The 14,249-nt window shown below is 34.6% G+C and overlaps 1 protein-coding gene across 2 annotated transcripts in view; it reads left to right on the top strand.

The window, feature by feature from the left end:
• TDRD3 (tudor domain containing 3) overlaps positions 1-14,249 on the top strand; it is a 202,139-nt gene that overhangs the window by 128,038 nt on the left and 59,852 nt on the right. For both annotated transcript variants that reach the window (XM_027116135.1, XM_027116136.1), the window contains 4 exons: positions 1,227-1,376; positions 6,281-6,421; positions 10,556-10,712; positions 11,486-11,611. In XM_027116135.1, coding sequence (XP_026971936.1) covers positions 1,227-1,376; positions 6,281-6,421; positions 10,556-10,712; positions 11,486-11,611 — 574 coding nt within the window. The remainder of the gene's footprint in view (positions 1-1,226; positions 1,377-6,280; positions 6,422-10,555; positions 10,713-11,485; positions 11,612-14,249) is intronic.

The following is a 14,249-nucleotide window of genomic DNA, read 5'->3' as shown; positions in this document are numbered from 1 at the left end:
CTATTTTGAAAGTATTTAAAACATATGTCATTTTTTATTGTGCTTTGGAACATGGGACAGTCAAGATAAAAGGAGGCATGATCTGTGCTGATGATATTCTTATTTCTATAAGAGAAAAACCCCAAGAATGAAAAGAGTGTAAACATTTTAATAATTTATATTTGAAAATAACAAATGCTGTGTTTGTAAGAATTTTCTTTCCCCTTAAACATTTTGGTGATAATATTTCTTTCAAAAATTGCTCACAGAGACTTATGATTTAATTATTTTCAAGAATTTGAAGTGTGTTTATAGCTTTTTTTTTGTATTAGGAAGTATATTAAAAGTTATAGCTTAAATAATATTATTTGTTTATGAAGTCCATTGTGAAAATCTGTTATTCAGCATCTTAGCCTTGAACATGGATTAAAGACAGAATATGCTTGGCTGTGTGTTAGAGTCAGCTATTTTATATTTATATTATTGAAAATCAAAAATCTGTATATTTGTATAACACATTTATTTGAGAGCATATTTTTATTCCTCTTTAAAATTATCAAGTTGAAAAAGGTTCATTTTATAGGATTTTTGCTGTTAGAATTAGAAGAGAGAACAGAATTCAGGACTTATTTTTAGACAGTGATGGCTTTCTTAATTTGTCTTAAGAGACTAAAAACCTAAAACTTTGCAGCCTGATTAGGGGGAGGGAGTATGTTTTTAGCTTTCGGCTTATAAGATGAGAGACACCTTTCTATATGTTAAAATAACTATAAACCCTCATGGATATTGTGGCATAATGTGGAAATCAAGGGCTTAATAAAAAACTGAATTTACTTCTTGTGCAATAGTCTAGACTGTTTGAAATTTAAAATTATTTTAAGTCATTATCCTAAAATGAAACTTAGATCTTTTGGTTTGATGTATGTTTTAAATATTGGGTTAGCCAACATGTTCATTCATAAGATGTTACAGAAAAATCCCGAACGAACTTTTTGGCCAACCCAATATGTGCCCTGTTTTAGATTGCCTACATTTAGTGTAGCTTTCATTTACCAGTTACAATTACTTAAAAGTTACTTCAATTAGCTTTCTACCTTTATTTTTAAATCTATGGGAAATAATTGTATTTTTATGGGCTCTTAGCTGTTGTGATACAAATATTTCTTTTGAAGACATTACTTTCTTATGAAAAACTTGCATCTCTTTTGGAACTACTGAAACAATTTATTTTTATTTATTATTGCCAGAAGTGTGTATCTCATGTCCAAGTGGATAGCAGAGAACTTGATCGAAGGAAGACATTACAAGTTACATTGCCTGTCAAACCTCCAAATGATAATGATGAATTTGAAAAGCAAAGGACTGCTGCTATTGCAGAAGTTGCAAAGAGCAAAGAAGTAAGAAACTAAATCATTATGAATTTGTCTTATTCCTTGCCATTATGTTCTATTTAGATTACTCACAATCATTATTGTCTTTTCACATAAAGTAACTAATTGAACAAACTTTTGACATTCTTTTTCCATATTCCATCAGTAGAAAATGCCCTGGTGCCTTTTGGAGCCTTATGGTTACACATTTTACTCATAAACATTTCTTTTCCAATCTCCTTAACAATTCCATTAAGTGACCTTTGCTAGCAAACCACCCTTCTTTTCTCCCACTTTCTTTTCTTCTTAACAGTATACAAATGAACACAACTTTTTTTTTTTTTTTTTTTTTTTTTAATGGCAGAGGGTTTCCCATTATTAGTTGGGATAGATGATACTTTTTGAGGATAATTTTCCCCTATAATAGAAATTTTTGAGGAATTCAGGTAAACATTAGAGGGTAAATCAATGGCTCAGGATTAACATTTTTAACATTCTTAAATCTAATGTATAGTAAAAAATAATTTTTATCTTTGGATCATATGTGCATTTATACATACCCTCCTTTATCAAAAGGTTTTCTTTTCATTATTTGTAATTGCTTGCTTATTTGAAATAGGTGTTTTCTGTAGTTATTTATTGATTTTTAGATTTTGACAAGAAATTTTAGTTCATGAATTGGTTGCTTAGATAGATTTTTCTTAACCAGTGGTATTGAAATAGGTTTCTTTATTCAGAACCAGTAATAAATCTTAGCTAACAGCTGTTTTCCTATTTAAATTCAAATTTTAAGTAGGAGACTTCTTGAATTTTGGTAGTTCTTCCTGCAGTGTCTTTCTGTCCTGTTTATGTAGGGGACAAGAGCACAAATTCTGGAATCAGGCAGACAGGAAACATATCCTGCTGACAACCTTGGATAGGTTACTTAAGTTTTGTACCATATTTACTTTATCTATGAAACTGTGAGAATTAAAATTGCTAATCTTTAAAACATTTAGAATACTACATGGCACAGATCATGATATAGTTACTGAACTCCAGTTCGGCAGCTTGTCACTCAAGAATCCAATGCTGAGAGTGTTGGGTTAAAGGAAAGATAGCTTTATTGAGGAAGCCGGGAATCCTGGGGAGAAGGTAGATGTATGTTCCAAAAAACCAACTCCCAACTCACTAGTTTTGCTTGGAGATTATATAGGGGAAAGAGGAAAGGGCTACATGCTCATGGGGAGGGGGCTGTCTTCCATTTTCAGGATGTTTTTCTTGATCACACGATTCCAAGTAGCTAGCAAGTCTCGCTTGTGGTTGGAACATTAAGTCATAAATCTTTGATTAGCTGTTCCTGGAGAATAAGGAACAAGGGTGAGGCCTATAGAATAACTAATCTTCAGTCTCGATATACATCAACAGCTTTCTTCATCCAACAAGCTAAGCTAAGTTAATGGTAAACTAGGGTAGAAGACAGGCATAGTAAGCATAAGATCACAGCCATATCCTAACTAAGAAATAGAGTTGGAATAATGCTGAGAAGCTGAGAGCCCCTAATTATAGTCTCACTGCCTCAGTTAAAATAGTCCTTTGCTAAAAGCCTTCAGTAAATGTGACTATTGCTATTCCTCAATGTTTTCTCTATTCTAAGACATTTAAAAATCATTTTTAATATTTCTGAAATTAATTCATTTTGCACAGTTTACATAAAATGCATTTCTTCTTTCCCAAAAAGCTGTTAAAATTATGGAGTTTCAGAAAAGGATATTGGGAGTATATCAATTTCTTAATGATTATAGGAAAGTTGTTCTTTTGATTTACATTTTTCTCAGACAAACTGTCTTTCCAAAATCTTGTTTGATGTCTATTTTCTGGAAGATGGGAATCAGACAAGTTAGGAAATTACTGAAGTAATCCAGGGGGAGAAAAGTTTTTGGTAGCAATGGCAGCTGTGTAGGTGGTACAAAGTGTTCAGATTCTGGTATTTTGAAAATACAGCCATCAGAGTTTCTGAGAGATTAAAGATGGAGCTTGAGAGAAAAAGAGGTATTATGAATGACTTCAAGGGTTTTGGCCTGAAAAATTGGCTGGTTAGAGTTGCTTACTTTGTACTGGAGAAGACCAGGGTGGAACAGGGTGTTATTAATATAATTAGTATATTAATACTGAGGTACCTCTTAGGCATCCATGTGGTAATGTTTAATAGGCAGTAATACAGAGAAGAGTGTAGCTGAAAGGTGAGTTTTGGATTGGATGTATGCATTTGAAAGTGGTAGGCGTATGGATTATATTTAAAATCATGAGGTCAAATGAGATCACCAAGGGAATGAGAGCTGAAGGGAAGAGAAAAGGAGAAGGAATGAACCCTGTAGCATTTCAACCTTACCAGTTGAATGAAAGAAGTTGAACCAGCCAAGGTGTGACCAGTAAGACAGGATCAAAACAAGAGAATACAGAAATTATTTCATGGAGGATGATGTATTGAATTTATCAAAGACTGTTGAAAAGTCATGTAAGATGTGGCCTGAGAATTAATGTAGAGTTAGAGGAGTCATTCATTCTCTCCACATTCCTTTATCATTCATGTAGATGCTGGTAAGATAAAGTATAAGTGTGCAGATATCAGTGGGTGGGTTGATGTGTTAAAAATCTATGTAAGTTCTTTAGTGATTATTTCCATTTTTTCAGTGAGGAAGTAAGCATGGTCAAACAGGCACAATGAGGGAGAAGATGTTTGAGATTTGAGGAGTGAGGAGAACATGTAAAATAGTGGTTTTTATTATTTGTATTATTTGTCTACTTTCTTAGATTCTAGAATCCTATTACTGGATCATGAACATAATGTAACAGATTCCTAGATAGGTTTGGTGCCTTGCTAAAGAAGATTGGGAGGGTGAATGGGCTAAGAAAATGTAGTAAGATTGCAAGACAGCATTAAGGCCCACTTGGGGTTTATGATGGTGATGATGTCACAGATGCCTAATTCACATAATATGGACGGGATGGTGTGGCTCATACACGACAACATCAGTTACCTTATGGGTAATGTTTAAGTTGTGATGTTTCTAGATATTTGTATGTTTAGTGGGTAACAACTGTTTTAAAGCAGTGAAAAGCAATTCTGAAAATGCTATTTATCCTATTCCTTAATCCATAAAATGGAAAGAAAATAATAAGGAAATGCCTCCAGAAGATGGGACTATTTCATTGGCACCAAAATAAAAAGCACTTTTGGAGTTACATAATTTAAATTCCAGAAATATATTTAATTTGGAACAGGTCAGGATCCAGACTTTTCAGGTAACTATGTTCTAATATATTAAGCAAAACAGTAATATTGCCATCTGTTATGAGTGTTTACTATGTGCCAGTTATTGAACTCATCACTTCATGTTGATGATGTCACTTAATCCTCACAACATCCCAGTGAGGTAGGTGTTTTTGGGCCGTCCGGCGGCTTGTGGGATCTTAGTTCCCTGACCAGGGATCGAACCCCTGCCCCCTGCAGTGGAAGCGTGGAGTCCTAACCACTGTACCACAAGGGAATTCTCTCGTCCCTGTTTTAAAGATGAGAAACCCGAGGTTCACGGAGGATAGAAGTTAAGTGACTTGCCTGAGGGCGGGAACTAGGAAGTGGCTCAGTACAGATTTAGTCCCAGCCTTGTGTAGCTCTTAAGCCTGTATTCTTACCTGTACTACATTGTCTCCCAATCTAATAAACTTTGTATCACATTAATATAAACTCACATTTTTCCTTGTGGTTATGTAAGCAGTGACTATCAAGACATTCCAAAGCTATATTTTTTCTTTTTTTGCTGGGATTGCAGAAACCGAAAACTGAATGAATCCAGTAATGGGTCTTTGGTCTTTGAAGATGTAGTTTTAATTTTGATTTGAATTAAACTTAAATATTGTGGTGTATCAACTACCTAATAGAGGTATTTAATATGTTGTCCATTGATGCTTATCTCACATCATTTTTCTATTTTTCAGGTTCTATTTCTTTACATTTTCATCTGATTCAAAATAATTTCCCAGTCTTATATAAATGTATATCTAGGATGTTTTCTTATTGTAATCATTTTAAGATACATTAAAAAATATTGATAATTATATCTAATAAAAATCAAGTCTTGGCTTCTGCTTTTATTAGCTCTTAGAAAACTATAAAGATATTATATAACCAGATATTTAATTTAATATTGTACAAATAACTGCGGAATGCTTTTCAGCCATGAATTTGTATCTTTCCTAACCGATGTTTTTTATGTTCTAGTCTTTCCACTGTGGTTTTGACAAAACAAAAATGAGATTAAATTCAAATTTGATTACACATATAATTATTCAAATAAGTCAGACAAAATAAGAAATATGGACTTTAAAGCTTTTATACATAGTTGGTAAGATATAGCATATGTGGTAATTAATGTAAATAATAAATTAGTAATGAGACTTTTAATTCCATGTTAAAATTTGTATTATTTGTCTACTTTCTTAGGTTCTAGAATCCTGAACATAGAATCCTGAACATAATGTAACAGATTCCTAGATAGGTTAGGTGCCTTGCTAAAGAAAGCCTTGCCATGTAGCTGGATTTGTCTCATGATATCAGTCAAGTATTTTACCCTAGAATAATTTTTGACACCTAATCTCCATAATACTTGTGCTATTTTCTTTTCTTTTATATTGTTGTCTACTTAAGTTTATTCTGATGATTTGCCGTGGAGATTTAAAGATTATAATCATGTAATTTTTTTAATTGCCTCCCCTGGACTTGTGAGATTATGACTAGTAGATATTTAGAAAGAATTAGTTAACATTTCATTTTTTTCCTGTAAAACATAATTAAGAAACTTAACTACTTCAGATTTTAGTCATAGCTTAGCCTTTAGAGCTTTTTAAAATGTTATTTATTTACATTTCTTTTATCTTTCTGTTATCTGAAGACCAAGACATTTGGAGGAGGTGGTGGTGGTGCTAGAAGTAATCTCAACATGAGTGCTGCTGGCAACCGAAACAGGGAGATTTTACAGAAAGAAAAGTCAAACAAATCAGAGGGAAAACATGAAGGTGTCTACAGAGAACTGGTAAGGCTGAAGAACCAACCACAAAGTTTATGTCTTTTTTTCTTTAATAGCCTTGGATTTTTTAATTCTTTCTCAGAACCACCACTGGCTTTTTGCGTATATTATAAATAGGTGTCACAACTCTAAGAAGGCTTTCATTAAGGAGTCCAGTTAATAATTTCCAGTTATTCCATGGAAAATTTGGATTGGTTGAAAAATAATTTACTTAAGTAAAATTTACGTTTTACTTAACTTTCTAATGTCTGAATGATGTCTTTTAGAATGGATTGATAAAAAGTCATCAAATTAAACAGAAAACGCTCAATGGAAATTATATTCTAAAAGATGATGCCTCAGAACCATACAGTTATGGGCCATTCCCTACCTTCCCCACATCTTTTCTCAAATTTTGTCTAAAGTGATTTTGTTTTGTTGTTCTTTGGGAAAAATATTGAAATGGAAAATGTATATTATAGACTCAATTGCAAAATATTCCTGGATTTTTGAGATAATGGGAGGAGTCAGAGATATTTCTGGTATGCTACAGTGTCCTCAGATATAAGGGAACTGACAGGAATTCATTTTCCTCTGCCTTTAAAGGTTAAATGACTTTGGGTGATTTTTGTCTGTAGAGTGCTAAGACTAGCTTAACTAATGGGGTTTCATCATCCCATATAACAAGAAATTTGGAGATAGATGGTTACAAAGATTGGTAAATTCAGCAGTATAACAGTGTTGGAGCTCTGGTGAGCATCTCTCTAGTTTCTTGGTTTTCTTCTCTGGGTTACAGGATTCTCTGTGTGTTAAATCTTCATGCAAAAAGTTCAGAGGCAAGAAGGAAAGGGTACATTTATCTGGGTGTGGATCTGTTTTATCAGATAAAAAAATAATTTTGGAAATCTCCAGTAAATTCCATCTATGGTTCATTGACTAGAACTAGGTCACATGCCCACTCCTAAATCAATCACTAGCCAAGGAGAATAGGTTTATAACAGAGCCAGACTATCTTTTCCTTGAATACATGATCATCTCTTTCTTTAAAAAAAAAAAGTCAGTTTTCAGGTTTGAGTGGATACAGCAAGTTGAAAACTACACAGTCTCTAACTCAAGAAGCTCTTAAACTTGAGTGAATTGAGAACCCTCATCTGGGGATGTCTTGCCATAGAACACCAAAGACCAGCAGTTTGGGATTGTTGTGAGGAGTAAAAACATATGAAGGGAGTGATATCACAAAGATGGCAGAATGGAAAGCTCCAGAAATTGGGCAGTCCACCAAAACAACTCTTAAGCTGACAAACATTGTCTGAAGCAACTATTTTACAACTCTGGAGTCAAATCAAACTCTTGCAGCATACAGAGTGGTGATTAATGAAGAAAGAGGCTGGTCACTGGCTGACCAGGGAGATAATGGAACAAAGGCTCCAGTGATCACATGTCACAAGGAATAAAATCCTTACGAAAGGAAATCTGGAAAAGTTGCTAAACAAACTTACAGCTGCAGTCTTCATTAAGTAACAACAGCAGTCCCTGAGGAGGAGGGAGAATCTGATTTCCAAAATTACCATCAATACAGTATTCAGAATTTTCAGTTCTCAACAGAAAATTACAAAGCATACCATAAAACAGGAAAGTATGATCCACTCACAGGAAAAAAAAGAAATTAAAAGGAACTATCCCTGAAGAAGCTCAGGCATTGGGATTACTAAACAAGAACTTAAATTAACTGTCTTAGAAATGCTCAGAGGTGTGAAGGAACCATTGACAAAGAGCTAAAAGCAATCAGGAGAACAATATAAACAAGTAGGGAATATCAATAAAGATAAATTATAAAAATAAACAAAATAGAAATTCTGGAACTGGAAAGTACAGTAGTGGAAATAAAAAATTTCATTAGTCAGGTTCAACATCAGACTAGAGCAGGCAGAAGAAAGAATCAGTGAACTTTAATATAGGGCAATTGAAATTAGCCAGTCTAAGATGCAGAAAGAGAAAAAAATGAAGAAAAATAGAGCCTAAGGGACCTATGAGGTACCATCAAATATACCAACATACACATTATGTTGTGTATGTTCTCTTCCCAATAGAAGAGAAAAGGGACAGAAAAAATATTTGAAGAACTAATGCCCCCAAATTCCCAAATTTGATGAAATCTACAAACCTAAGAAGCTTAGTGAACTCCAATAGGATAAACTCAGAGACACACCAAGACACATAATCAAGTTGTTGGAAGGTACAGACAGGAAATCTTGAAAGCAGTGAGAGAGAAGCAACTCATCAAATACAAGGGATCCTCAATAAATAAATGGCCAATTTTTCATCAGAAAGTATGGAGGCAAGGAAGCAGTGGGGTGATATATTGAAAGTACGGAAAGAAAAAAAACTGTTCACCTGTAATTCTGTATTCAGAAAAACTGTCATTTAAGAATGAAGGAGACTATCAAAAGGACAGTTTGAAATTTTAATGACCAGGAACCCTGTTCTTTTTCATGTTGCGTGGTATTCAGCTCTTTATTTTCAACAATTGAAAGAGGACTTGATTGGGATGTCAGTTGACAGGTTCTTAAAATAATTTTTGATAATAGGTGGTATAAAGGTTGAATTGTGTCCCATCCATCACCCCCATGCTACCCCCCTGCCAAACAAGATAGTTTGATGTCTTGACCACCAGTACCTTAAAATGTGACTGACTCTCTCTGGAAACAGGATCTTTGCAGAGATACCAAGTTAAAAAGAGGTCATTAGGTTGGGCCCTAAGCCAATATGACCCTAATTTAATCTCCTTATAAAGAGGGGAAATTTAGACACAGAGATAGACACTTACAGAGGGAAGTTGACCTGAAGACACACAGTGAGAAGATGGCTGTGTGACTGGAATGATACATCTATAAGCTAAGGAATGCCCAGGATTGCCAGCAAAGAACAGAAACTAGAAGAGGCAGGGAAGGTTCTTCCCTAAATCTGTCAGAGAGAGCATGGCCCTGCCAACAGCACTGAATGAGAGTTAACTGGTTAACTGCAAATCAGGTTAACAAGAAAGGTACAATAAGTTATACCAAGGTTGGATATTAATTGATTCTTGAGTGTGTTTGGTTAAATTCTATGTATGGGATAATATTCTTAATTAGATATTTACTTGGGAGATAATTGGGAGAGGGAAAGGCTTTGGAAGGATTTTTTTTTACATTTAGATAAGTTTTTGAATAGAAGGATGAATTATAGTTTTAATGTCTAATCCTTTTTACATTTACTTTAGTATATCTACAGCAGGGATGTAAATTTTCTCTTATGTGTCAGCTCTGATCTGTTGATCGTTGCTACTATATTTAGAAAGGATTTTGTCTTTGGAAGTCACAAAATCAGGGTTTGAAAAAAAGTCAGGGTTTTAAAAACAGGATTTTTAAAAAAGTGCTGTGCTGTCTACATGGGTATCAGAGTAGCTGTCTGCACCATGCATGCCATGTGTAATGCTATCTTAAAGCCTATCCATCTTAACTCTTAAATGTGTAAAAGTTAGTTATGTATTCCTCAGCTGGTTATGATTCAGTAATTTCTTCATGGGATATGTTTATGTTACTTAAACAGTTCTTTAATTCTACTCAGGTCTAGATTTTTCAAGATTTGGGGTTCTGACATTTGTAAAGTAGATTTTTTATTTGGGGTACAGGCTGTCAAAGCTTCATAGATAGTATTGCTAATAAATATAGAGCAAAGTACTGAAACAATAGAGAGTAGAAAAAAAACCAAGCTACTGAGATGGTACCATTTTGTTAGCTTCTTTTTATACTTTGCATTTTTGGACAGGTGCTATATAAATTGCACTTCCTTAGGACAGAGAAGTATCAACGATGAAAATTTTTCATTAGGTAGTTTTCACTGCCTGTATTATTTTCAAAAGCCTTGTTCTGACATATAAAATTTCTTTTTTGTTTGTTTTGCGTTTGTAATGATACAGAGAAAGTACTCAAGGCACAACCCTGCATATCACAGATCCTTCCTTGACTATTGGTATAAAAAAACAGCAAGTGATGTATTAATATCACATTTTGTCCATAAACATCAGATGTAATTTTTAGTTAAAAAACAGCATGTAGTTAAAAACTTATACCTTGCTTGTTTATTGGCTATCAGCATAACTTTTCTCTTCGTTCTTTACAGGTTGATGAGAAGGCTCTGAGGCACATAACAGAAATGGGCTTTAGTAAAGAAGCATCAAGGCAAGCTCTCATGGATAATGGCAACAACTTAGAAGCAGCACTGAATGTACTTCTTAACAGCAATAAACAGAAACCTGTTACGGGTCCACCTCTGAGAGGTATAATTCATTAAGCAATGTGCCAGACAGTATTATTTGATTTTCAGAGAAATATATGTTGTCGACAAAGACTGGGTTTTGTTGCTGTGAAGGCTATAACTTCATTTACCATTATGGTAAGTGGAAGGAGCAGCAGTTTGGGAACCACAGTCTTATGTAGGTTATTCTTAGTCTCATTGTCTTCATCTTTATATAAAGTAGGTCTAATACCTTATTTAACAAGGCCATGAATAATACAGAAAATATGAAGTAACTAGCTCTATTAACTATTTCTAGAACTAGGCCATTTGTATAAATGACTAGTCTATAAACTTTTAATAATTAACAGGAACATGACTTTTATTTAATGTTATTTTAAAATTATTGTATGGTCAAATGTATTATGTGATTTTTCAAGTCCCAGTCCTATATTCTTTTAAAAAAATAAGTGGTTGCTATACAGCAGAGATTGGCACAACATTGTAAATCAACTATACTTCAATTAAAAAAAAAATAAGTGGTTAAAGAAAAATCATATAAAAATGATTTATTTTCCTTAGAAGATAATTTACATGAACAAATTCAAATTTCCAGATAGATCATTTACAGGATTAAAGGTGCTACTTAATATAGTCATTTAAAAACATTTTTGTTTTAATGGATGTAGAATATACAGAAAAATATGAAAAGATATATATAAAGTTCTACTTAAGATGTCTGCTGATTATATTTTAGTGTATATTCTTCTTTTGTTTTTGCATGTATAATGTATATGTCTTGCTTTACTTCTTAAGGTAAAGGAAAAGGCAGGGGGCGAATAAGATCTGAAGATGAAGAGGAACTGGGAAATGCAAGGCCATCAGCACCAAGCACATTATTTGACTTCTTGGAATCTAAAATGGGGACTTTGAGTGTGGAAGGTAAGCCAGCTTAAAGTAGATTTCTTTTTTATTATTTATTTATTTATTTATTTATTTATTTTTGGCTGCGTTGGGTCTTCGTTGCTGCGTGCGGGCTTTCTCTAGTTGTGGCGAGCGGGGGCTACTCTTTGTTGTGGTGCGTGGGCTTCTCATTGCGGTGGCTTCTCTTGTTGCGGAGCATGGCCTCTAGGCGCATGGGCTTCAGTAGTTGTGGCATGCAGGCTCAGTAGTTGTGGCTCGCGGGCTCTAGAGCGCAGGCTCAGTAGTTGTAGCATACGGGCTTAGTTGCTTCGTGGCATGTCGGATCTTCCTGGACCAGGGCTCAAACCTATGTCCCCTGCATTGGCAGGCAGATTCTTAACCACTGCACCACGAGGGAAGTCCCTAAAGTAGATTTCTTTTTGAAACACCAAACTTTATTTGGAATTGTACAAAAAAGGTATAATATACTGACAGTGTGAATGTCTACTCTTGGGTATTTACAAATTTATTTAATTACAAATTTCCTGTTTGACAAAAGTACAGAAGAAAGTTTTAATTGTTGCATTCTGAAAATATTAAAGCTTATTTTGCCCTCTAACTGTACGATGGGCAATATCACCAAACTCTTTCCCTCAGTTTACTAGATGACAGATTTAGCTATGAAAGCATATTGTTATGTTGGAGAAATTACTATATAACTTTATATAACTTTTTTGATTGTGAAATTGGTCTCTTTTTTCTCTACATATTACACGTTGTATGAAAATATGTGGTTATGGTTAGGGTTAAATGAGCACAGTGAGTGAGTATGCTCCCACATTGTGATATATTTCTTAGTATGATATATTTTAGTGATTAACATAATACTGAAAGAGATATAATCATGTTAAATGTTTATTTTTTAATTGAAGTATGGAATATGATAAATATTTTCTAGAATTGTAAGATTTTAATATATGATTCCAAAAAGTTAGGGAAATATTCTTTTAGATTTAGTTTTCTCTTTCAGATATATTTCAAATTAAATTTAAGCTCAGAGATAAGACACTTTTATAACAAATTTGAAGTTTACAGATTTCATGAAAATGGAATCTTTTGTTAGATGACAAAGAAAAGATAATGCATTGTTTGAAAAACAAATGTTGGATGTAGAATGTAGATGAGATTTGTAAGTAGACACATGTAAGAGCAATATTTTCTTACTTTTAAAGTATGATGAGGGCTTCCCTGGTGGCACAGTGGTTGAGAGTCCGCCTGCCAATGCAGGGGACACGGGTTCGTGCCCCGGTCCGGGAAGATCCCACATGCCGCGGAGCGGCTACCGTGAGCCATGGCCGCCGAGCCTGCGCGTCCGGAGCCTGTGCTCCGCAACGGGAGAGGCCACAACAGTGAGAGGCCCGTGTACCGCAAAAAAAAAAAAAAGTATGATGAATTCATTTCCTGTTGCTGTTTCACAAATTACCAAAAGGTCAGTGGCTTAAAACAATGCAAGTATACTATCTCATAGTTTCTGTGGTTCAGGAGTCAAAACACAGCTTACTTGAGATCTCTGATCAATGTTTCACATACTAAAATCAAGATTTCAGCTGGGGCTGTGATCTTGCCTCAGGCTTAAGGTCCTCTTACAAGTTAACTGGTTGTTAGCAATATTCACTTCCTTGTGGATGTAGGACTGACATTCTTGCTTTCTTGTTTGATGTTTCCTGGGGAGTGCCTTCAGCTCCTAGAAGCCCTCAGGTCCTTGCCACGTGACCTCCTCCCTAGGCAGTTCACATGTTTGCTTCTGCAAGGTTAGCAGGAGAATCTCTACTGCTTCTTAAAATCTGACTTCTAGATATTTTTGTCCCAACCTTCCTTTATACTATCCCAATCAGAGCTCCTTTGATTTCCTTTTATCCTTCTGTCTCCCTACATTTGCTTTTGACTCCTAGAGTCTACTAAATCCTAATGAAGTTGAGACCAAAAATAGTAATCTACGGTGACCTGTGTGTCTATCAGCTTTCAGTTCTCACAGAACACATCCTATACCAACAAAATGTAGTATACTAGCATTCCACTTGGGAAAAGGTATTAAAGTTAATTAAGATACATGACATGAATAATACACACCAAACATCAGTGTTAGAGAGATTTACTTCTGAGGGAACAGAAATTTATAAACACATATGTTAATATTGGATATTGTTTTAGTAGACTGTTTTGTATTTACATTATTGTTCTTAATATGGTACAGAGTCAGCTAGAATATGAGAAAGATATAGACATTATAATAGTATTTCACACCCTAGATTTTCACAAGGAATATAACCTGTGACCTTCATAAATCCCCAAATTAAAAAATTAGATATTTCTAATGTTTGTAGAGGCTCTTAAATTTTATCCAAATTCACATGTTCCTTTGATCATCCTAACCCCAGAAATTACCCTCTCCAACTTACATTAGAGTTTTCTGTCCTACTTGATAACCACTGTTCTCAGAGAAGCAAATTTCTGTTCTTTCCTAGAAGTACTGTGTGGGGAAGCCAGCTAACCAAGATGGGAGATAGGCAGAGGCTTCTTAGAGTAGGTGGCATTTAGACAGGTCAAAGGAGGAGTGTTGGGGGAAGGGCGGTCCAGATGTAGGGAACTCTGCATGTCCAGGCTTGGAGGCAGCAGA

This window comes from Aethalodelphis obliquidens, unplaced genomic scaffold (genome assembly GCF_003676395.1).
Source record: "Aethalodelphis obliquidens isolate GAN/ISIS:26980383/991018 unplaced genomic scaffold, ASM367639v1 scaffold16, whole genome shotgun sequence".
Classification (NCBI taxonomy): Eukaryota; Metazoa; Chordata; class Mammalia; order Artiodactyla; family Delphinidae; genus Aethalodelphis; species Aethalodelphis obliquidens.
The sequence above is the reverse complement of the archived record's forward strand: the minus strand, read 5'-3'. Positions and strand labels throughout refer to the sequence as shown.